The 22,260-nt window shown below is 61.9% G+C and overlaps 1 protein-coding gene across 6 annotated transcripts in view; it reads right to left on the minus strand.

The window, feature by feature from the left end:
- Nucleotides 1-22,260, minus strand: part of BAIAP2 (BAR/IMD domain containing adaptor protein 2) — a 70,557-nt gene that overhangs the window by 12,062 nt on the left and 36,235 nt on the right. For 4 of the 6 annotated variants that reach the window (XM_057535934.1, XM_057535936.1, XM_057535937.1 and 1 more), the window contains exons 4-10: nt 17,200-17,261; nt 16,438-16,509; nt 15,685-15,822; nt 4,353-4,505; nt 1,437-1,661; nt 1,056-1,257; nt 209-410 (exon numbers count right to left, since the gene is read on the minus strand). In XM_057535934.1, coding sequence (XP_057391917.1) covers nt 209-410; nt 1,056-1,257; nt 1,437-1,661; nt 4,353-4,505; nt 15,685-15,822; nt 16,438-16,509; nt 17,200-17,261 — 1,054 coding nt within the window. The remainder of the gene's footprint in view (nt 1-208; nt 411-1,055; nt 1,258-1,436; nt 1,662-4,352; nt 4,506-15,684; nt 15,823-16,437; nt 16,510-17,199; nt 17,262-22,260) is intronic. The other 2 variants (XM_057535938.1, XM_057535939.1) reach the window with 1 other exon arrangement.

The raw sequence follows: 22,260 nt of genomic DNA on the forward strand, positions 1-22,260 counted from the left end.
CGGGAGGGCACACGCACATGTGGGGTGATGGGCTAAGTCAGGGGATGTGCAAGTGAGGGACGGTGGGGGGCCCTCGGCTACATCTGTTCCTCCCAACAGAAGCGTGGGACCTGGATCATCAGTTCAAAGGAGGACCCAGAGCCCAGAGTCAGGACGTCTGAGGACCAGGTCATGAGGCCAACGTTCCCACCGCCCATGCAGGACTCACATCTTGGTCTTCTCGCTCTCGCCGTAGTGCCAACCGTCACGGGCCTCGGGCACCAGCAGGGTGATGAAGTCGCCCTCCTTGAAGCTCAGCAGGGTGCTGTTGTCCCCAGCCGCGTGGGAGAAAATGGCCTTCACCCGCATGCGGCCATTGCGCTCTAGACCAGCTGCCATGGAGCTCGAGCGGGGCAGGGTCTTGTTCTCGGCTGCCGGGACAACAGGGCAGGTGTGAGGGGGATCTCTGCCCCGAGCGGTAAGGGCACGGTCACCCTCCCGTCAGCTCAGCTGCCCGATGGTGAGATGCTAGGAGGCCCCAGGTGGGCCTGGAGGTGGACTGTCCATCCTGATGGACGACTGCCAGGCCTCCAGGGCTGTTTGGCTCAGACTCTGGAAGGACCTGGGAGCTGGGGTGCGTGTGGATTCAGTCTGCGACCTGCCACTCATCAGCAGGGGCAATTCTCTGGGCCTGAGACTCAGCTTTGCCATCTGCTAATCAGGAGACCCTCACGGGCCGAGGCCACTGGTGGGGCTGCGGGAGGGAGAGTGCCGACCACGGCAGACACGGCAGGGCGGGAAACTGTCACGGTCAGCAAAGCCCTCCCCAGCGTCATTCACCTGCTCCTGTCACCAGCTGAGCTGCTGGCGTCCCCACACCACCCCGCCCTATCATGTTCACTTAATGGGGGAGCCTGGCCAAGCCCAAGGGTCCAGGAAGGCAATCTCAAAGGGGCCCCAGGGTGCTGCACATAGGCACGCACACTTGCGAGCCTCCGGACCTCCCCAGCCTCCCCTCAGGTGTGATGTTACTACTGCGGGCGGGGGCAGGGCCGGGGCCCCAGCGGAGCTCTTACTGGTGGCGTAGCTGTTCTTGGGGGCCACGCTCTTGCGCACAGGAAGCGTGTTGGAGTAGGAGTCGCTCAGCTTGCTCTGAGACTGCGGAGGAGACGTGGACTTGGGCTGGGCGGCCTTGCGGTCAGCCCAGGGGTGGTAGTCCTCGTTGTCTGGGCCCGAAACGCCATTCATGACAGGCGTGTTCTCCTGGGCAGACAGCCGCTGTCGGGAAGAGGCGGCATGGGGGCGGTGTGGCAGGAGGGCCCGGCCCGGGTAAGGCCAGTGTGGAGAACCCCTTGCCCTCAGCAGGGGCGCCCCAGCTGCCACGGGATGCCAACCGTTGGTGCCAAGGGGGGCCATCCCCCCCCACACCCATAAAGCTTTACAGAGCAAGGACTTACCCCCACAAACGGGGCCAGCTCAGGGGGCACTGGCAGGGGCTTGGCCCCCGGAATGGGGTCTGAGATGACCAGGTTGGACTTGGAGGCCGACAGGCCGCTGGGGAGTATAGACCCATTGCTGCTGGCCATCTGCTGCATCAGCTGCACGGCGCGGTCTGGGATCTTGTTGGGGTCGGCACAGGCCTGCTGCCACAGCGGCAGCTTCTGCGCCAACAGGTCCTTGCCCTGAAGCGGAGAAAGCCAAACAGGGTGGGAATGAGGGCCGGCCGCAGGCTCCTGCAGCCTGCCTGCGGGGCTGTGGGAGGCCAGGGCCTGCTGCCGACCTCACTGATGCAGCCCCCTGGCTCCCGCCTGGCACTGGGAGGCTTCTAAAGAGACACACCCACCCCGGGAGGGGCACACCTGGCTAGGGCTGCTCTTCGCCAGGTGGGGTGCCTTACAGCCAGATGAGCCACCTGTAAGTCCCTGACCCCCGACCTGGGAAAGGGGCCGATATGATGCAGTGAGCTGTGCAGTCGAGGGACCCCCAGGAATGAGATCAAACCAAGGCCTGATCAGGGCGGGGCCTCCCCAGGGGCCTGAGGGAGCTGAAATGGACAGGTGCTCAAGTGGTCAGCCACCGAACAGAAAGGCCCTTTGTGGGCAAACCCTGAGCTACTAGGAAGAGCGCCACTCGGGCAGACTTGAGGGCCAGGAAACCTCGCAGGGACAGAGGGGACCGTGGGGAAGGGACAGAGCTGCCCAAAGCCCAGCTACGATCAGGGCACCACCCAGGGGCCCGCAAGCCCAGCTGTCCCTCCAGTGTGCACCAGGGCCTGCCCAGGAGACAGCTAGCCAGAAGAGCACAGGGCCTGACAAAGGATGAGGAAGCCACAGGCCTGACCAGGGCCCCAGGATGGGGGTGTAGCCAGAAGTGAGACAGCAGCCTGAGGGTCCCTGCAGCCCATTCAGGGGCCCTGTGTCCATGACATGGACACACTCAGGGCCTGGGGTGCAGCTGTGCCCTCCCCCTCTCCTGGCCCTCTGACCAAAGTGGGCTACCCTACCTGCAACAGGTGACACAACCCATGTTCCACTGCAGACCCCAGACCCCCCCTGTGTGGAGCTGCCCCCCAGCTTGGGGCAGTCATGGTCTCCAGGACCTCGGAAGGGTCTGTCCAGCCCTCACTGTCTCTCCTCACTTATCTTCCCACTTTTTTTTTCCCCCCTATTTTTTGGCAGTGCCGCGTGGCATGCGGGATCTTAGTTCCCCGACCGGGGATCTAACCTGCGCCCCCTGCAATGGAAGCGCCGTGTCTTAACCACTGGACTGCCAGGGAAGTCTCTCTTCCCACTTCTTTTGACCTGTGTCTGGGGCAGGGAGGTGGCGTCCACATGGGGAAACTGGAGGCTGCTGGACAAACAGCTCTTTGGAGCAGGCCGTGGCCCCCTCTACCACCTGCTGGTTTAAACCAGGGGCCAACAAACAACCGCCTGAGGGCTGGCTGCTTGTCTGTGAACAAGGTTTGACTGGAACACAGCCACGTCCGTTGGTTTACCCATCTGTGGCCACCTCTCTGTGCAATAGCCGAAACTGGAGATATTTACTAACTGGCTCCTGGTTGAGAGATATAGTTGATGGGTCTGGGCTGGTGGTGAGAAAGCGGGTCAGCAGGGACCCTGTACTAACAGGGACAACCCAGGATCAGGGCGCCGCAGCCCAGGGCTCCCACCCTGATGATGGCCCTGTTGCTGTCGGGCCTGAGCCCAGGCACAGGGAAATGCCGGGCGCCTGCTGCTGGGAATAGGCTGGGGTGGTCCTGCCTTCATGCCCCGGTGCCCCAGCCCGGGGGGCTTGTGCCTCTTTAAACCTACCAGGGGGCTGGCGTCCAGCTCCCTGGGAAGTCAGCTGTCGGGTCTCGCATACACACGATCAGGGCCCCCAGGAGACGGAGATGGTGGCGTCCTGGAAAAGGACGGCTTTCCTGCCCTTCTGGCACGGATGGGCCTGTGCTCTCCCTGACCAGTCACAGGGCCCAGCCGCCAGAGGGCGCATACGCCTGCCACAGTGCTGCCTAGGGCCGCGTGGGCGCTGCGGTGGCCCTGCTAGAGAACTGCGGCTGCAGTAAGCACCGCTCTGCTGCCAGTGAGCCCTCGGGGCACAGGACCTGACGGCAAAGCCCCACTCAGCGGGGTGGCCCGACCCCCGACCCTGCAAAGGACATAAGTCCTGTCACTGTCCTTGCTTTGCACCTGTGGTGGCAGCAAGCCCTTGGGCAGGCCCAGGCAAGCAGGAGCCTCTCCGTGGAGGGAGGGCATCTGTCTCCTTGGCAGCTCCAGCCTGGGGACCAGAAGCTGAGTCAGATCAGGCATGTGTATGAGGTGCTGACCCGCAGAAGCCCTTTATGGAGAAAGGACACAAACGAGGGCCTCCCTGGGTTGGCTGAGCTGCCTAACCACACCTAAACTCTCAGAACATTCTGGAATGTTCCCGCAGACAGCTCTGACCCCACCCCAGCTCCTACCTGTGGACTACAGGAACAGCAGCCCCAGTAAAGCTACCCGTCCCTGCAGGGGAGGTGTGTCCTCTGGGTCTCGCTGGCCCCGGGGGCCTAAGCTGGCCTCTGTAGGGGTTCCCTGGCACTGCAGCCCCTCCCAAGGAGCTTGATCCCTGGAGGAGACCCTCTTAGTGGGCTGTTAGTGTAAGTGCTCTCAAAAACATAGCCGGCAACTTCTAACGGGAGTCTTAAAGCATCTGCAGCTTTAACCCGGTAACTCTCCTTCCAGAACTCTCGCCCTGGGGAAATCCGAAACACACGGGACGTTCAGCACAGTGTTCCTTCACGACAGCTCCAGGCTGGACGCGTCCTGGTGCCCCCGGGGGAAGCCGTCGTTTCTGCCGACAAGGGCTCGGCCCCATGCAGAGTGAACACCCACCTTGGAGTGGTAGGCGGCGGAGCTCTTGGCCACGGCACACTGCTTCTCCACCAGGAAGCAGAACCTCCGCCTCTCCTCAGTGAGAGCAGTCTTGTAGCCGTCAGACACGTAGCTCTCCAGCTCACCCTGCTTGTTGCCGATGGCGTCGATGTACTGGGGGTGGGAGAGGGGGTAGAAGAGGTAGGTGAGCCAGCGACGGGACAGCACGTGATCACCTCCAGTTCGGGGCGGCCCCACGCAGGGGGAGCACATCTCCTGGCCAGCGCACCGGTGTGGGGCTTGGCCGTGTGACTCACCCCGGCCATGGGGCTGCCCTGCTGTGCCACTGCCCCCTGGTGCCCCGGCAGCCGTACGTGTGGGGACCATGCTGGCAGGTTGCTTGGTGAGGCTGGTGGCGGTGGTCACCTCCCTCGGACCCGGACTCCAAACATAATAAAAGCCACCCTAATGCTCGGTAGACCAGGAAAGCTCAGCTGGCACTGTGTGTTGGAGAATAACTAATTCACACCCAGATCCCATGGGTGTGGGCAGAGAACGCAGACACAGGAGACCGCGCTTGATACTGGAGCACACCAGAACATTCTCTGCAGGTTGGAAAGTTTCAGTAACAAAGTACCAGCAAGACTGGGGGCAGCTGTCCCAGGGAGGCCTGCAGGCCCCCCTCCGCGTCTGGGTGTGAGTCTGCAGGGCCCGGCTTCCCGGGTGTGGGAGGCCCTGCCAGCCCTCTTCTTCTCTCCCCTCTCTCCCCTCCACGCTCCACGCGGGGCACAGACTCCCCCGCCCCCAGCTGGTATCGCTCTCCTTTGGCCGGCCAGGGAGCAGCCTTTGCCGAATCAAGCTGCATCCTCCGGCGGCACGGGCAGGTCCAGGCCACGAGGGGGCGGCCTCCCCCGCCTCCTCCACCAGCTCTGACTCAGCGTGGGTGGGTGGTGCGGAGCCGGTGGGCGCAGTGCAGGCTGTTCCTGCCACCTCACCTCCTCTCCCCTCCAGCAGCGCTCAGCGGGAGGGCAAGGGCCCGCCTGCCGGGCGTGGGCCGTCCCCAGTGCTCTCACCAGCACACAGCTCTGTCAGCGTGAGTGAGCACACTACCCCAGGCAGGGCCTGCCCAGCGCCCCCACCAGGACTGGGACCCTGCTCCCCCCTCCAACGCCTGCAGATCACCCCGCCTTCAACACTGAACCCCCTCTCCTTGCCCTGGGAGGGCAGCCAAAATGGGCCAGGCCACTATCCCACCCCTAAAGGAGCCGGCCCTGGTCCTCCTGAGCAGCCGCAGGGCCGGCCACACCGCGGGGTGGGGGTGCCTGAGAAAGTCTGTGCAGGAGGAGAGAGGCCTCCAGCGCAGCCCTGCTCCCTGCCTCCACTGCCGCTGGTCCCCCCCCCACCCCACTCCACCCAGCATCCCGAGCAGCTCCAAGTGCTCTTCTCCGGGTTATGAAACATGTGCGCATCCCAGAGCCTCCAGCCCCTGCTCCTGCAGAACCTCCCCTGCACTGTGGCTCCTTCAGGAAGTGGGGGAGCAAGTCTGCAGATCTGGGGTGCTACTGGGGGCCTGTGGAGGCCACCGTGGGCAAGGCTGTGCTGTGTGGGGAGGTCCCTTCAGATGCTGCCCACCAAGGGGGAGTGGCTCACACCCGAAGCCCCTATGCGGACAGGAAGCCTGGGGGCGGGAACACCCTCTGGACAGAAGGGCCTGGAGGGGCTGGGCTCCCTCAGAGAGGGGGACCCTGATGCACACCCCCGCTGCCCCTGCCCCATCACCTAAACAACACTCAATGCTAGACTGAAATCCCCCAGAGGGTCCCATGCCCGCTCTGCTCCGTGGCTGTCCTACCCCGTCCGGGGGATAGTGGGACATCGGCGTGGCCTTGCAGGCTTCAACCAGCCCGGAACAAAGACGCCTCCCTCGGCCTGGCCTGCTCATCCTTGCATACAGGGGCACACACAGGGGCTTGGCTGGGGTCCTGGAAGCCCCCTAAGGGGCAGCCTCAGAAAAAGTTGCTGCGAGGCTCCGGAAGGAGTTTGTGTTTTAACCCCAGGATAAGCCCCAGCCGGCCAGCCCTTCCCCGGGTCACCACCTCCCACCCTCCCTGGGGGCTGCTCCAGTGCTGGCCAGGGGTGGGCGCAGGGTGAGCCAGGCACGTGGAGACCCCACGCCCAGGCAAGAGGGGCTGAGGCGCTGAGAGGTCAGCGCGGAACCTCATGCAGGAAGGCCCAAGGGAGACCGCCCACTGTCCCCTAATTGGGGACTTTGGGGAGGGAAAGGCACCTCTTCCGGCGGTTACCCCAGGACAGCAGCGTAAACCGGGATGTGGGCCCCCAGGGTCCGCCCGCCCTGAGCCTGCTGCTGAGAACGGCTCCTCCTCGTGCCGGCCTGGCGTCCCCGTCCGTCCTGCTGACGGTTTCTGGGTTTTCAGGCTGCGGTAACATCTTTCACCTCAACGCTCCCACTCCCTGGAGGGGAGAGAAACCAGCTCGGGACGATATGGCGCGGGGCGCTGGCCTCATTAGCTGCCTGGCAGCCTCTCGGGCCGGGGGAGGGAGTGGTGGTTTATTTTTAAGATTTCCATTTATTCAAACGAATCCCAAGAATGGCCAGGAGCAGCTCAGGTCTCAGGCAGGGAACCTGGGGCTACGAGAGCCACCCAGTGTCTTCCCAGGGACCACAGTTGCCTGGGATAGGGCAGGAGAGATGTTGAGCTATACCGGCCGGGATGGCCAGCCCAGGCGGGGGCCACGAGGACCCGGAGAGCCGACCCTTCCTCCACGGTCCCCACACCAAGCATCTGGCTTGGGCAGAGCGCTAGCCGGCCAGGACACTGGCTGCCACTTCTGTCAAGGAACGACGGCAGGCCCTCCTGACCTCCTTTCCCAGGACGCCGCCTCTTGGGGAGAGAGGCCACCACTTCACGGGCAGATTCTAGAAATCCAGGCCAAGTGAGGAGCTTCGCCCTCGAACGGGCGGAGGAGGAGGACACACCCCCCCGCCCCGCCCCCCGCTGCAGCCTCCAGGCCACGCTGGCCACTGTCGGCAGGGACACCCCCCAAATGTGCAGGAGTGTCCGCGCTCTCTGGACGTGCAGAGGACAGAACGTGCCTGACCCTACAGCTCTGATGACTTAGCAACAGGTCCCAGAAAACGGCCCAAGCCGGTCCCTGCCACAGGCAGGCACCGCAGCCAGGCTCCTGGCGTCATGCATCCTCCCTGCCCCCACCTTCCCCTGCTCCTTGCTTAGCGGGTGCTATGGAGACCGCACTATAGAAACACCCAGCTGAAAGCATTTAAGACCCACAGAACGCTCCCACTTAGTCACCCTGGGCTGAACAGCCCTGTAATCCGAGAAGACAAAAGTGATCAGAACACATGTCTCCTCTCCTCTGTGGAGCAAGCCGGTGACTCAGAGTGGGGGAGGGGCGTTCTAGAAAACACCCGAGGCTTTGGTTTCCCTCACCGGATAGGCCATCGTGGCTTTCCCACGTTTCTCAAAACACCAACGCTGCCCCTAACCGCTGCAGCTGGTGAATGACAGCGGAATCCTTGGGCCGCAGCTGTCACCACTGGTAACCATTACTCCAAGGAGACAAGGAGGGGACTCGATTAGCTGTGATGTACAGGAAGGTACAGCCAGAATCGGACGCCCCCAAGCTGCATTCAGTCACTGGGCAGCTTCTGGGGGCAGCCGGTGGCTTCCCTGGAGCTGCTGACCGGGCCTGTGCCCACTCCCTGGTCTGATGCACTCGGCACCCAGGCCAAGAATAGGGAGGCCAGCCTGGGTCAGTGGGTGAAGCTTGGTGAGGGCTGTGGCAGCGGTTCAGTGGATTGTAGGAGGACCCTTAAAAATCTCATTTAAGCACAAGAGCTCAGAGCAAGGCTTGGGGCCGGGGCTGAACAAGAGGGCAACTGCGCCCTCCTGCCCACGGTCCAGCAGACGCAACAGCTAGCAGGCAGCTCTGCGGGGAATGTGCTGTGGGCACATCCTTAGGCAGAAAGTGCGGTGCCTCTTGCAGGCATCAGGGACCCACGGGCCCCGGGCTTCCCAATGTCCTGAGAAAGGGCCCACAGCCATCACTAGATTGGCGGGGGGCGGGGGGGTGGGGGTGGTCCGTGACCAAACAGATCCCACTGCCCACGCCCTGCCCAGTACACTCACAAGCTGGCGTGTCCAAAAAGGATGTGCTGGGAGGGGTGCGCCCATGGGCATCCCCATGCCCAGACCCCAGGAGAGAACGTGGGGCCACTTCTGTCCACACCAGTGGGCTGGACATGCTGACAAAGGCTTGAGGCCCAAGGGGACGGGTCTCAGCAATCTGTGAGCACGCTGAGCCAAGGCCTTGGGTGGCCACCAGGGAGTGCGCCAAACTTCCAGGATCCACGCCATCCAGGTCTGAGGTCTGCTCTGCTGCCCTGGGACCTGGAGGAGGGTGGAGCCTGGGCTCCTGTGCCCACCTTACTGGGTGGTCCCTGCCAAGTCTCTGGACCCTTTGGGTCTCAGTTTCCTCAGGGGCTGAGCCAGATTGTCACTACCTGACATGGCAGCCCCTGCCTCACGTGATCTTGGAGGTTCTGCAGGTACAAAATTCATATCCAACCTCAAAGACTCAGCAGAAAAACAGGAACGCAAAATACCTCACTAGTATTTGTTATAATGATTGCGTGTCTAAATAACACTCTAGACATGTGCCACTAAATAAAACACTTCACCTATTTCTTCTTACTTTTTTACATGCCCACCTCTCAGTGCGAAAAGACAGGTGCGGTGTGCCTGGTGCTGCCCCCGAAAGCCCTCCCAGCTCTGACAGCGTAAGATGCTCCAGATTTCCCACGGTGCTATCCAAGTAGGCAGCCCAGTCTGGAGGAGGAATTGTGCGGCTTGATCTGGGGAATTGGGGGTAGGTTTGGCGGGGACCAGGGGAAGGGACAGAGTCCCCCAGAGGACTGAGAATCCTGATACCATCTGTGGACACAGAAGCCCTAAGAGGGCGCAGTAGCTTCTGGCTTCTCAGTTGTTTTTTTTCCAGGAGGACCCCTAACTGCTTATACTCCAAGGAAAGAAGATGTCCCACTGCTGGGATGCGGTGCCTTGTCCACAGACCGCCTTTCACACTGAAGAGCTTTTTAAAATAAGAACAGCAGACGCATAAGGGGCTTAAACCACTGCCATCAAACTCCACGTGTTAACAGGAGCAGCCTCTGCCATTATCTTTTTTGAAGATCTAAATTATGGTTATTTTGTTTTTGCTTTGTTAATTACACATCCCTTGAAATAGAACAAATCTCTCCCCTTTCTCAGACAGCAATCTGGAGGCGCCTCCCGGAACAAGGGAGCCCAGTGAGGGGGAGCAAACTGCAGGAACCGCCTGCTTCAGTCAGCACAGGCCCCGGCAACAGCCCACACCCCACACCCAGAACACTCGAGGCCCCGCTCTCTGCGGCTCAGAGAGGGAACGGGAAAGATGGATCAGAGCAGAGGAGGGGGCCCCTGGCAACCTCAACCCCAGCTGGGTGGGTGGGCCCTCTGCCCTCCCAACGGCAGGAGCCTGCCTGTGTCAGCAGCTCCAAGTCTGGGCTGCTGAGAGCCTGGCACTGGGCTGGCAGGGACCGTCCAGGGCCCTGGCCCTCTGCGCTCCGGCAGAAGGTTTGGCCCACACTGGGGGTGACCCCGCCCCACACCCACGCCCATCCATCTGCCTCCAGCCTTCTCTTCCTGGGCTCTCGCCTCTGCTGCGGTCTTGCCGGCCCCTCCCTCAGAGCTCAGAGCCTACACAAGGGGTGGGAAGGACACACTGCCTCCCCGTGGCCCCCACCGGCCGGCCACACACACCAACGCGAATCCCAAAGGCACGGACGACTGCTGGGTTTTCTAACAGTCATGGTGTCCCTTGGAGGACTAGGACTCCTGCCTAATCAGAGCTGGGCTGGGGGTGGGGCCAAAGGAAACAGAAATGGGAGAAATCCTTGGCCAAGTCCCTCCCGATCTATAAGGGGATCGTGCACCCAGAGCCTGACCAACTCCACCCAGCACTGCTTCCCAAAGTGCTTCACCCGGGATGGCTCTCGGCACCAGTCCCACCCCAGCCCGGACCCTTCCGTCCGAAGCCCTGGAGACCGCCAACCAGCCAGGGGCCGGCTGTCCATCAGAATCACCCCGAAGCTTTGAGAACCTGACAGTCAGGCTAAAGTACAACCATGCACCTGCATGCCTGGGGAGGGGGACCCTGGGCCAGAGACAGGGCGCCAGAGGAGGCCTGTGACCACGCCCCGTCAGACACACGGTACGTCCTCCACTGACTGTCCCCTGTAGCCGCCTCCACACAGATGGGCGCTTCTGTCAGCGCCTGGTCCGGCGAGCACGGCCATGACCAGAGGTGCAGGGCGTGACCTCAGCCGTGTGGGCAGTACTTGGTGTGCTCCCTACTTCTAGAAAAAAACCTCTGTCCTAGTTTGCGCCCCAAATGCCTCTAAGTGCCTGTTCCCTGACCTATAATTAAAATCAGTTCTCTCGCTGGAAATCCCAAAACACAGTCTCAATTATCAGCAGTTCACGAAACTGGCCCAGTCCCACTAACGGGGAGCCCATCACAGATGGACTGACAGACAGACAGACACGCTCACGGGGGACAAGCCTCCGCCCCGCTCAGGAGCTGAGGTGCCTTGCGGGAGGTGTGTAGGTGCTCCAAGGGTCAACCCCTGCCTGGCGGGTGCTCGGAGGCCTCTCTGCCCTCCCTGGCGAGCATCCTGCCCACGCTGAGCTCCAGTCGCGGAGGGAAAACACATGGACCAGGGGCTCCAGAAGGCTCACAGGTGACCCCAGGGATTGACCCAATGAAGTCCACCCATCTCGGGACCACTGAGTCAGCCCACACCTGCATCCACCCGTGGGAGCCCTGGCCAGTGTATCCATACCTGGAAAACAGAGCTGCATGGGCTCCGTCGGTCTGGGGGTCCCACCTCCTCTGCCAAGAGGCGCCGCAGTGCCAGCTGTGGGGCCCAGGCCCACGCCCACCTACACATACTGCCCACTGGGCTACATGTGACCCAGGCCCCAGTGAAGGTCCCCGGACTGGAGACCCTGGGGATACAGAGGGGGCTTCAAGAGAGCGGGGGGGGGACCATGGGTGCCTGGGGTCCTTCCCCACCTCCCCAGGGGCCCAAACAGTCTGGAATCCTGCCCCCACTTGGTGACAGCGTGCAAACACATCTGCTTGGAGTAAGCAGGTCTAGTGGCCAGGATGTCCTGCGGGTCCAGGCGAGGCCAAGCTCTCCAGGGCAGGGCCGTGAACTACAGTCTGGACGTACAGAGCTGCCCCCACGGCTGATCCGCTACCGGAGTGGACTGCGTGAGAGCTGGGGTGTCGGCCGTTCTAAGAAATGGAGACAGGGAGAACAGAGTCTTGCTCTTCCTCAGGAAAAGAGTGTCTTGGGCTTCCCTGGTGGCGCAGTGGTTAAGAATCCGCCTGCCAATGCAGGGGACGTGGGTTCGATCCCTGGCCTGGGAAGATCCCACATGCCATGTAGCAACTAAGCCCGTGCGCCACAACTACTGAGCCTGAGCTCTAGAGCCCGCAAGCCACAACTACTGAGCCCAGGTGCCACAACTACTGAAGCCTGCGCACCTAGAGCCCATGCTCCGCAACAAGAGAAGCCACCGCAATGAGAAGCCCACGCACCACAACGAAGAGTAGCCCCCGCTCGCCGCAACTAGAGAAAGCCTGGGTGCAGCAACAAAGACCCAACACAGCCAAATATTAATTAAAAAAAAAAAAAAAAAAAAAGTACTTAAAAAAAAAAAGTGTCTTAAAGAACTTCTTGTGACTAGCAGGACCTCAGCCAAGGCGAGGGGCAGGGCCGGCTCAGCACACCTGCCCTGCCCAGGCATTTCCTCCAGGGGAAACTGGGGAGGGGAGGGGCTGTCAAACCAAAAGGTGCCTAGGGGCCCTCCCAGCCCCCAGCAGCCACACCTCAAAGCAGACATCAGGCCCTGGCTCCTGGCCAGGTCTGCAGAGGTTCCAAGAACCAGAAGGAACAGACCCAGGTGCCAAAGGACCCTCACGTGCCCAGGTGGGCTGGGCACCTCCACAAGGCCACCAGGTAGGCCAGAACCATCCATGGGCCAGGCGCCCAGCGTGCCTTCCACCGTCTCAGAGCACGCTGAGCACCCACCCCCTCCAGCACGGACGCGGGGTGAGGGACTGAGGATGCCCCAGCCTGGCCTCTCAGGTTCAGCGCCACCAGGGAACAAAAAACACACTGGTTGGACTGTCGCTCTGCTTCCCACCCTTGGAAAGACAACCACAACCGGAGTAACATCACATGCCACCTGTCACCGCGTCAGCAGCCTGGGCTGGACGGCGAGCGGGACAGTGTGGAACACAGCCCCCAGCCCTCCCGGGAGGAACTCGATTACTGGAGGAGGATCACTGCAATAGCACCCTCAGGAGGCTAAGGGACAGGTAGAGAAGGGGGGTGGGGTGGGTTTGGGAAAGACGAGGGAGGGGGTGGGACAGAGAAGGGAAACCGAGGAAGTGCACAGAACGGGGAGGGGTGACCTCGCTTTGTTCAGGCCCCAGGGCCCTTCCTGCTCTGAGATGGGAGGAAGGCCGAGGTACACCCCTCACAAGCGGGGAAACCAAGAGAGGACATGGAGCTCGCCGTGACCACACACGGCCGTGTGCCAGTGCACACGGGGCACAGCTGGGATCCAAACCCAAACCCAATGGCCAGGGCCTCATGGCTGTGCCCAGGCGGGGACAGGCCACAGGGGGGCGAAGAGGAGGCCCCTGAGCGAGAGCCTCAGGGCAGATACCGGGAGGGGACTGGGCCTCACCGGGGGCAGCAGGGCTGTGCTGAGGAGACAGGGCAGAGGGGAGCCTCAGTTGTGGGGTGACCCTTAGACACGGGAAGAAAGGTCAGCACTGGATGTCTCCCAGGTCCCAGGAGGCCAGGGTGGACATGGCCGGCCTCACCAAGCTGGGGAACTGCTGGGAGGCCCCCTGCAAGGAGAGAACCACCACCAAACTGCCCGTATGGAAAGACTAAGGTTTGCAGAGCCCGTGCTGTGTCCCCCTGGCCCTGCGTGGCTGGGGGAGCAGATCCCACCCTCTCGGCCCTGCAGGCCCAGACTCCAGAGTGGAGCAGTCAGGGCTCTCCCGAAGAGAGAGGTCTTGCAGTGGGTGGCGGGGGCTTTGGGGCAAGGGGAGTGGGCCACTGGGAACCAGAGGCAGCAGAGTCACGATGACCCAGGCCCATGTGGCTCCGAGTCATGTAGGAGTGAACACCATGGATGACGCCAGCCCACACGCACTGACCTCTGCCCGGCCTGTCCTCTCCCAGCCGCAGGACGCACCGGCCGGGACACAGTCCCTTCTGACGGCTCTATGCAAGCTGGTCATAGCAGCACCAGCTCGTCCAGGGAGAGGGCCTCGGGCACAGGACGGAGCCTCCGAGTCCATGGCCGTAAAGGGGAATGAAGCACGGGTACATGATGATAAAAAGGAACGAAGCACTGACACACACAACGTGGACGAACCTCAGAAACATCACGCTGAGGGCAAGAAGCCAGACGCAAAAGGTCACATGTCGTATGATCCCGGTCATGCCGCTGGGGGGCGGGGAGGGACTAGTGAAGACGGGCTTTCTTTTTGGGGCCGTGAAAACATCCTAAAATGGACTGTGGTGATAGTTACACAACGCTATGAATGTACTCAAAATCAAACGGGTGAGTTACATGGTGTGTGAATTACCTCTCGATGAAACTGTCACCAGAAAAAAAAAAGCACCTTAAGGGGCGGGGGGTGCACAGGCTGAACCCCTGGAAAGCCAGCCTCCTGTCCCTGTCACCAGGCCTCCAAACCAGTCCCCAGGGTTCCCTAAGATAGGGCGCTGAGGAGGCCACTGCCCTCCCAGGCAGCGGGTCAAGGTTTTCAGGAAACAAAATGCCAAAACACATCAAGGATGGGACAGAACAGAAAAACGGACACACACCAGTGCAGGTGTCTTTCCAGCCCCGACCGCATGACCCGCTCCCAGGAGCACATCCCGGGCGGGGGTGACTCGGGAGGGTTCCCTGCAGCAGCGCTCTCGCCGCGGGATGGGGAGGCCTCGAGGTGGTGACGGGTTACAGACGGTCTTTGAGACGATGGTCACGAGACTGTGGATGTGGGGAAACGCGTCTGACTTGGGGAAGGGAGGCTACAGAGAGGCGGGAGCTGAGTTACTGCGACTACGTGAGGAACACACCTGAGTAAGGGGCTGCAGGAGACTGGCGGCTGCCTCCCACACTGCGGGCTGCGGTTCTCAGCTGCCGCTGCGCCACCCATCCTCTCCACTGAGTGCCCCAGGCACAGAGGGGCGCGGAGGCCGGGCCGCCCCGGGGGAGCAGGGGGCCTGCTAGTCTATGCCGCACTCAAGTGGGCAGGACCGGCCTCTTGGCCCTGGCGTGCTCCAGAGGTGCTTGCGTGCAGTGGTGTGGGCACCATGGGGCATGTGCGTGCACCATGCACAGAGGGCCCCAGGCAGTGCCCCCAGGCTCACTGCCCAGATTACTGGCAGGAAGGGTGGGGCTTCAGGAGGTGAGGGGTTCACCCCAGGGGTCACCCCCATGCCTGTGCCCAGGGGAAGCTTCCACTGCTGACCACTGGGGGCTATCCTGTTCCTCCTCCTTATCTGAGACGTGCGACCTTGGAGAGCAGCGTCTGGGCCTGATCTGTGTCAACTGGCTGCAGGGTTCTGGTGAATCAGGTGTATCAGGGCCATGCCCGTCACAGGCCATGCTGTCCTAAATCCTTGTCCCTCACCCCAGCACGTAACGTCTACAACCAGGGCTGCCCCTCCCGTGCCCTGCAATGCCATCTGCCTCACGCTGCAGGGTCACTGAGATGCTGGACCAGCCAGCATCTACCTGCCCCGGGGTCTCTGGGTCTGTGCTGGGAGCAGGCATTCACAAGTCAATCAGAGTAACAGTCTAGGATCTCTCACCGAGGTAGGAATCCAGAGGAACAGGCAGGAAGTTTCCCTCTGGGTTCTGCTCCTTTGGTGGAGAGCCCTCCGGCACCCACCGAGGCTACAGGATGGGACTGCTGTCCTGCTGGCTCCGGGACGCCGGGCACCCACCACCCAAAATCCCCCAGGAGAGCGGAGCCTGGCTCTGCCCAGTTTCATCAGGAGGGATCAGCCTCGCCCCCCGAGACCAAGAAGGGTGAGTGCTGGGGACAGACAAGAGCGCCTGCCCTTCACCGCTCACTAAAAGGCCCAAGAAGTCCCAAAACCATAACTGGGGCCCCAGTGCTCCTGTGTGTCCCCAGGCAGAGCCCCCAGCACGCGGCGGCCAAGTCCCACCTGCAGCTCCTTGTCCGAGTACTTCTGGGGGTTTTTGCTGCCTTGACTCTTCTTGCGGAGTTTCTTCAGCTCGGCCTGGCACTTGTCCAGCGCATCACCTTTGCTCCTTTGCTCCGTCTGGTATTTCTTCAGCGCAGCCTGAGATTCAAACAACAAAACCACGGGCAATGAGCTGGTGCGCCCCTCCCGCTCTCAACTGGGCCACAGCGGCCCCGACCCCGTGGACGGCAGGAATTGCGCAGCTGCAAACCTGAGGCCTCAGCTCTGCCCACCCTGGAGGTAAAGATCAGGGCTGGGAAAACCAGCCGAGCCTCCCTCTCTCCCACCCCAGGGCCGGAAGCGCCTCAGATCAAATCATGTAATGAACACCGACAGACCCCAGCCCCTCGCCCTTCTTGTCAACCTGGGAGAGGCGACAGGGCAGGGTCGGGGCATGAAGAACTCGAGGAAACGACAGCGGGTCAGAGGAGTTCACACAGGTTCCACAGGGCGGCTGCCTCACATCGTTTTTACAAAACGCGGCCGAGAGGCGGGGGTAGCGGAACCTGGCACGTGGGGCATCAGACGCGAGAGTCCACTCACGGGGTCACATTTAGTCTCAAATGGGCATGAATGTCAGAGGAGCTGCAGGACACCCACAGGATGGAGAGCTCACAGGAAGATGAAAACCGTTCAGACGGAGGGAAGGATTCACACACAGCAGAGGCCAGGCAGCTCAGGGTGACCAGCAGGTACAGGGCGGGCGCTACTTACGCTCAGGTACCTGGAGTCCAGCTCCACCTTCTGTTCCAGCTGCGTTAGCAGCTCATTGTGAAAAGACTTCAGCTGGACATGGAGAGAAAACAGCCGTCAGCTCCGATGTGTGGCCGCCCCGGGAGACGGGGCGCGGTCACCACGATCATGGCACCCGGGACGCTGGGCACCCCAATGGGAGAGAGGAGCTTGTCTGATCCATGAGCCGATGACCCCGCAGGGACAGGTGGGCCCTGCGGAGCCAGGCGGCCCCGGGAGCGAGCACTGAACTGAAGCGCGGCCTTCGACAGGCACGGAGGCTCCGCTTCCCTTGGGGAGACAGAGACCGCCGCCCCACTGTCCCTGCTCTCCCGTGCTGGCGGGTAGTACAGGCACAAGCTGACACGAGCCGTGGACCTGCTGGGTCCTGGCAGGACCTATAGGCTCGGTGCACCTGTGCTTCCCCAGGCCACCACTCGAGGTGTGCCCACCTGGCCCCGCGGCCAGCTGAGCATAACACCCCATCTTGCCCGTGTCCTTTTCTTCCAGGTCCATCTGTATATCCTCAGCCCCCATGGTGGTCACATCCCTGGTGTGTGACTTCTCTCTCGGGCCCTGGGGACGCCCCCACCTCTCTGGGTATGACCATAGGAAGGCACATACTTCCCTAGTGGATGCATGGCCAGAGCACATGCCCGGCTCTTCCCCTCGCCTCTGACAGCACCTGCTCACCTGCATCTGCCCCTCTCTCCCCAGGGGCTGCACCGGGAGGCTGGGACTCACCATTTCTTCCAATTGATTTTGAATCTGCCTGTGGACTTCGGCCATCTGGAAGAGAACGTCCCCTGGGAGGCAGATGGCAAGAGAGAAAAGCAGGAGGAAAGTGAGCTACTCAGAATCACTGTCTTGTCACTCCCTCCACAGCTGGGGAGCGGGCACCGGTGGGCCAGGCACTGGGGTTGCTGTGGTCTGGAGACCGGCAGGCAGGGGTGTGCTGGGGGCAGGGGGAGGGGTGCCTCTCCAGGTGATGCCACCAAGAGGAGATGGGAAATTCTAGAATGACAAGGATACACAGTCGCTTGGTGTCTCTGGGGGTTTGGGGGCCTCAGGCATCTGCACTGGATCTGAGATTCACGGCAGAGGTGAGAAGACCGGAGACCCTACGTTTGCAGGTTTCAACCCTGCGTGCGACCCTGTGAGCGCATGCGTCTCCTCTCACAGGCGCCAACCACCACCGGCCCACCTACCTCGGGCCCAGGCAGAGGTAGCTGCAACATGCAGCCCCTGTGTGTCCCGGGACATGGTGTGGAAGGAGGGTGGCCGTGAAGGGAGGGACCCCGCGGCCCAAGACACGGCATGGTCAGCACAGTCCCAACCCCCACCCCAAATCAACGCTGTGGAACAGAAGCTCCGAGCTGGGGCACGCACGGCACCTGCCTCCAAAGACCCTCAGGGCCGCTGCCCACACCCACAGGGTCAGCGTGAAGGACCTCCTTGCACAGATGGCTCATTTCCTCCTCTGCAGAGCGTGGGTCTGGAACAGGCAGTGCGAGCTCCATTCATTTCATCGGCAAGTATGTGTTAAGCAGCCATTTCTGGCGGCAGGCACTAGCCACGCGCTGTAGCCACATGGAGGAGGGCCCGTCCCTGCCCTCGGGGGCAGTCACCTGCTGACTAACCCTGTCCCGAGGTGCTGCCTACACCAGAACGTCCCTCCCCTGCTCACATCCAGGCCACACAGGGGTCACGTGACCCACGTGTGGAACCTTTTGGAGGCAGCCACAATGAGCACCTCTGGTCCCCATGAGGCCAGCCAGAAAGCAGAACAGTTCCTGTGGCCCCTGCCCTAACGGGATGACGCTGCCCACCCTCCAAGATCACAGTGACAGCACACACATGATCCCCTGGGGTCGCTTTCCCTCCCAGAAGCACAGCTGGGTTCTGGGGACGGCCAGCTCCTCCTGGTCATCGGGCCGTTCCATCACCTGCTGGTGCTGTCGTAGCCCTGATGACCACAGAGCACAGTGATCACCACAGGCAGGAGCCTTAGGGACAGATCTCCAATCCTTGGGGCAGGCTGCCCAAGGTCAGTGGGCTGTTAAATGGCCGCAGTGCTGGCCTCCGCTGGCAGGTCCCGGGCCCCGCCTCCCAGGGTCACTCTCTGTTGTTGGAGTTCACGCGAGGGCAGCCTCTCCAGCCAGCGGGTGCCCCACCCCCGTCTGAGTTCTGAGTTCTCACTGTCAGTGCGCTGCTGGGCTGAGTGCCCAAAGGCCTGGCTTCGCGTCGGATGCACAGATTTCTGTCGAGGGAGGAGGAGGGGACAAGAGTGCTTCCGAAGGAGCCCCAGGGGTCACCTGGCAGCTGGGAGGAGCCACGGTGTGCCGGGGGTAGGCCCTGCAAAGCCAACCGCATGTTCCTGTCAGGAGACAAGGTGGGGGGAGTTCCCTGGCAGCCCAATGGTTAGGACACCGTGCTTTCACTGCTGAGGGTGCAGGTTCGATCCCTGATTGGGGAACTAAGATCCTGCAAGTCATGGGGTGTGGCCAAAAACAAAAAAGAAAAAGGGAGACACAGGCATGCTGGTGGGTCCCCTCAGGATGGGGTCAGACCACACATAGCTGTGGTTCGCTGGGCCCTGGGCTGAGTGTCCAGCCTGCCGCCTGTGCCGCCAGTGCGAAGACCCCTTCCCAGGCACCACATGAGGAAGCACAGACCCCTGGGGGGCCCAGGCTGGCACCTAAGGCACCAAGCTGCTCACGGCTACTGCAGAGAGAGGAAGACGCCCAGGCCCAGCCTGAGGCTTCGAAGGATGCTCGAGGTCAGGGCCAGTGCCACGCCGTGTGAGCGTGAGCGAGTGGGTGGTGTCTGTGTGGGTGTGAGTGGGGGAGGGCATGTGTGTGCCAGAGTGTACACGTGTGTGCGTGTGGGTGCACAGGGTGTGCGTGGGGGTGAGTACGTGCATGGACACAGGGGGTTGGGTGTGGGTGTGAGCGTGTGTGGCTGTGTTGCGCGAGGGTGTTGAGTGGGTACACGTGTGGCCGTTATGTGTGAGCCTCAGTCTCCATTCTCTCTCCCCGCAGCCCTGGGGTGCTGCTACGCCCCCGTGGACACGCAGCTCCAGGAAGCTAAGTGACCGGGCTGTGACCGGGTGGGCCACAGGGATCAGAGCTGGTCCACACAGGTCTGCCTCCAGGACCACGCTTGTCCACGAGCCGGGAGGGAGAGGACGGAGCAGGGAGATGCAGGAGCAGGGGCAGACGCCAGAGCTCCTGATGCACAAATCCCCTAATCCAAAGTGATAAACATTTACTGAGCACCACGCATGCCGGCAGGGCCATGGACACCAGCACCAGGGCACAGGGGAAGGCCTGTCGGGGGGGCCCAGAGTCCCTGGAAGTTACTTTCCACTCACTCAGGCTCCGAATGGCAGCCTGACCTCGGGCCTGACAGTGCTGTTGGGTATGGCGGGCAGGGAGGGGCGGCACCTGGGGACAAGAAGGCCCCACCCCCACCACGGCTGCCTGGGGGCAGCATGGTCCATGGTCAACCAACCATACGCCGAGGGCTGAGCTGAGGCTGAGCAGCCCCAGCAGGATAGGATGTGAGTCTCACTCATCCTCTCCTGGCCCTGACCCCACTTCTACCCCATCCCGACTCCAGGGGGCGGTCTATGAGTCAGGGAACTGGCCAAGGACAACAGGGGACAGAAGGTGCCTGGTCCCCGTCCTTGGCTGAAAAGGAACCACCAAGACAAATACAAGCGGGCAGCCCAGGGGACAAGGCCAGGCTGCCACCACCCTGACCTGACCTGCTCAGACCCGCAGCTCCCGAGTGGGATGAGGCCCCCAGCACCGCCAGCAGCCCCAGATCTGACATGCTTGGTGGGGATGCCGTCCTGAGTGTCAAGGGTGGCACGCACAGGAAATCCAGACCCACAGGTCACCCTCTGGCCCTATGGGCTCTCTCAAGGGACATGAAGTACATAAATAAGACACAGAGCAAGTGGCACTGTTGGCCATGCTTGAGGCCCCAGAATTGTAAATCAGTGTCCGGATCAAACTGAAAACACGTATTTCCTTGAAAGGCCACACAAAACTAGTTCAAGGAAAACATTTGAAAAATAACAACAACAACAAATACCAAGTCCTTTAGATAAAGAATTCCTGTTGCCAAGAAGAGTATGTGAAGCTTCTTGAGGATTCTGGACACTGCACCCCAAGCTCTGTCGATGCACTGGGACGCACCCCATCGCCTCCGCCCACCGGAGCCCCCGCCTGTGTCCCTGAGCACGCATGCGGGGAGTGGGCACATGCTCTGAGCTGCAAGCCAGTGGATGCCACAAGCCGGTCCACACGGGGAATTTTTAAGGTGCATTTTACAAGCAGCTGCAGGAAGCCACGTGTACATGATGTCTGCAAGGTGGTGTGAGCGTGTACCAGCCACCAGGCAGTGGACCCTGGAGCACTGCGGGGGCACTGGGCCAGCTGCAGGGGGCGGTCACCCCTGCCCGGGGATGAGGCTGTGCCCCGAACTAGGCTTCCCAGGAATGCGGGGGGCCTCAGGCATTGGCACGGACACTCTCTCGTCCTCTCACCCAGGTCCCTTCCGGGTCCTGGGAGGCGGGCGAGTGAAGGTCCTTGGAGCCATGGGGCCGGCCAGAGCCTCCCCCCTTCTCTGGGCTCAAAGGCCAGCACGAGGTGGAGACACCTTCCCAGGCCCACCCCACACGTGGAGGAGGAGGCCACCGGGCTTTCTACCAGGCCTCATCTTGGAACCCAGGTCTCGGTCCACAGCACAGGTGGGCCCTAAACTCGAAAAACCAGGTTTAAAATAGAGCCCAGACCCAGCCTCGCCAGACCAAAGAGCGGGGGAGCAGGGTAATCAGTTGTCACCACTCATGGGACCGCCAGGGTCTCGAGGAGTGTGAACAGAGGGGCAGGCAGGCAGGTGGCCAGGCCCCAGGGCGCCACAGGAGGGGAGCAGGCAGGCCACCCTGGCACTGAGGAGGGTCTGGGAGCAGGCCATCGGGAGCAGGGACAGGAGAGGGCACACTTGGGTGCCACGAGGCTTCATCCAGGACAAAACCACGTCAGAAACACAGGCATCTGAGAACGAGGCGACGCCCTCCCACCCAGTGTTTACCCTGTGAGGAGGCAGCCAGGTCAGCCGTGAGTCACCTCAGGCTGCACACCCTTCAGCTCCGAGTTTAAAAATTCCTGGTACTCTTGGTAACCTTAAACACCAGCCTTGTGTCTTTGAGTTAAGAGTGGAACTCGGTATACATGGCAACTCCCCTCCCCCAGGGGAAGGCAGGGGCTGGGGCAGCACATGCACGAACGCGCAAACACACATATGCACACGTAGGCACACGATGTAAGCAACAGTGCTGTTCACCTCCCTCCCCTCCAGCACAGTCAGGCTGGACGCAGGCTGGTTCTGTCTGGCGTGGCTAAGACAGCACAATGTCGGGACAGTCGCCACCAACTTTGCTCTGCACGACTGCGGCCTGGGAGCCTGAGCATCCTGCAGACGGTGCGTGTGCCCCTGAAGAGAGGCTGTGTGGCCTCGGGAGCCAGGCTGTGCCCTTGTCCCTCAGGGTGGTGGCCTTGCCCTTGGTGACAGGGGCAGAAAGAACTGGTCCAGCCTTCCAGCAGGGACAGGGCCCCCAGCAAGGACACAACACTGGAGCTGGGGTGGCTGGACAGGGAGGGCTGAGGCCCAGGCCTGTGTAGCCCCTCACAGGCCACTCTGTCCTCAAGGAGCATCCACCACTCCTAATTCCAGAACGTTCTCGTCACTCCAGAAACCTGTCCCCATCAGCAGTCACTCCCCTTTCCCTCCAGC

Source organism: Balaenoptera acutorostrata, chromosome 20 (genome assembly GCF_949987535.1).
Source record: "Balaenoptera acutorostrata chromosome 20, mBalAcu1.1, whole genome shotgun sequence".
Classification (NCBI taxonomy): Eukaryota; Metazoa; Chordata; class Mammalia; order Artiodactyla; family Balaenopteridae; genus Balaenoptera; species Balaenoptera acutorostrata.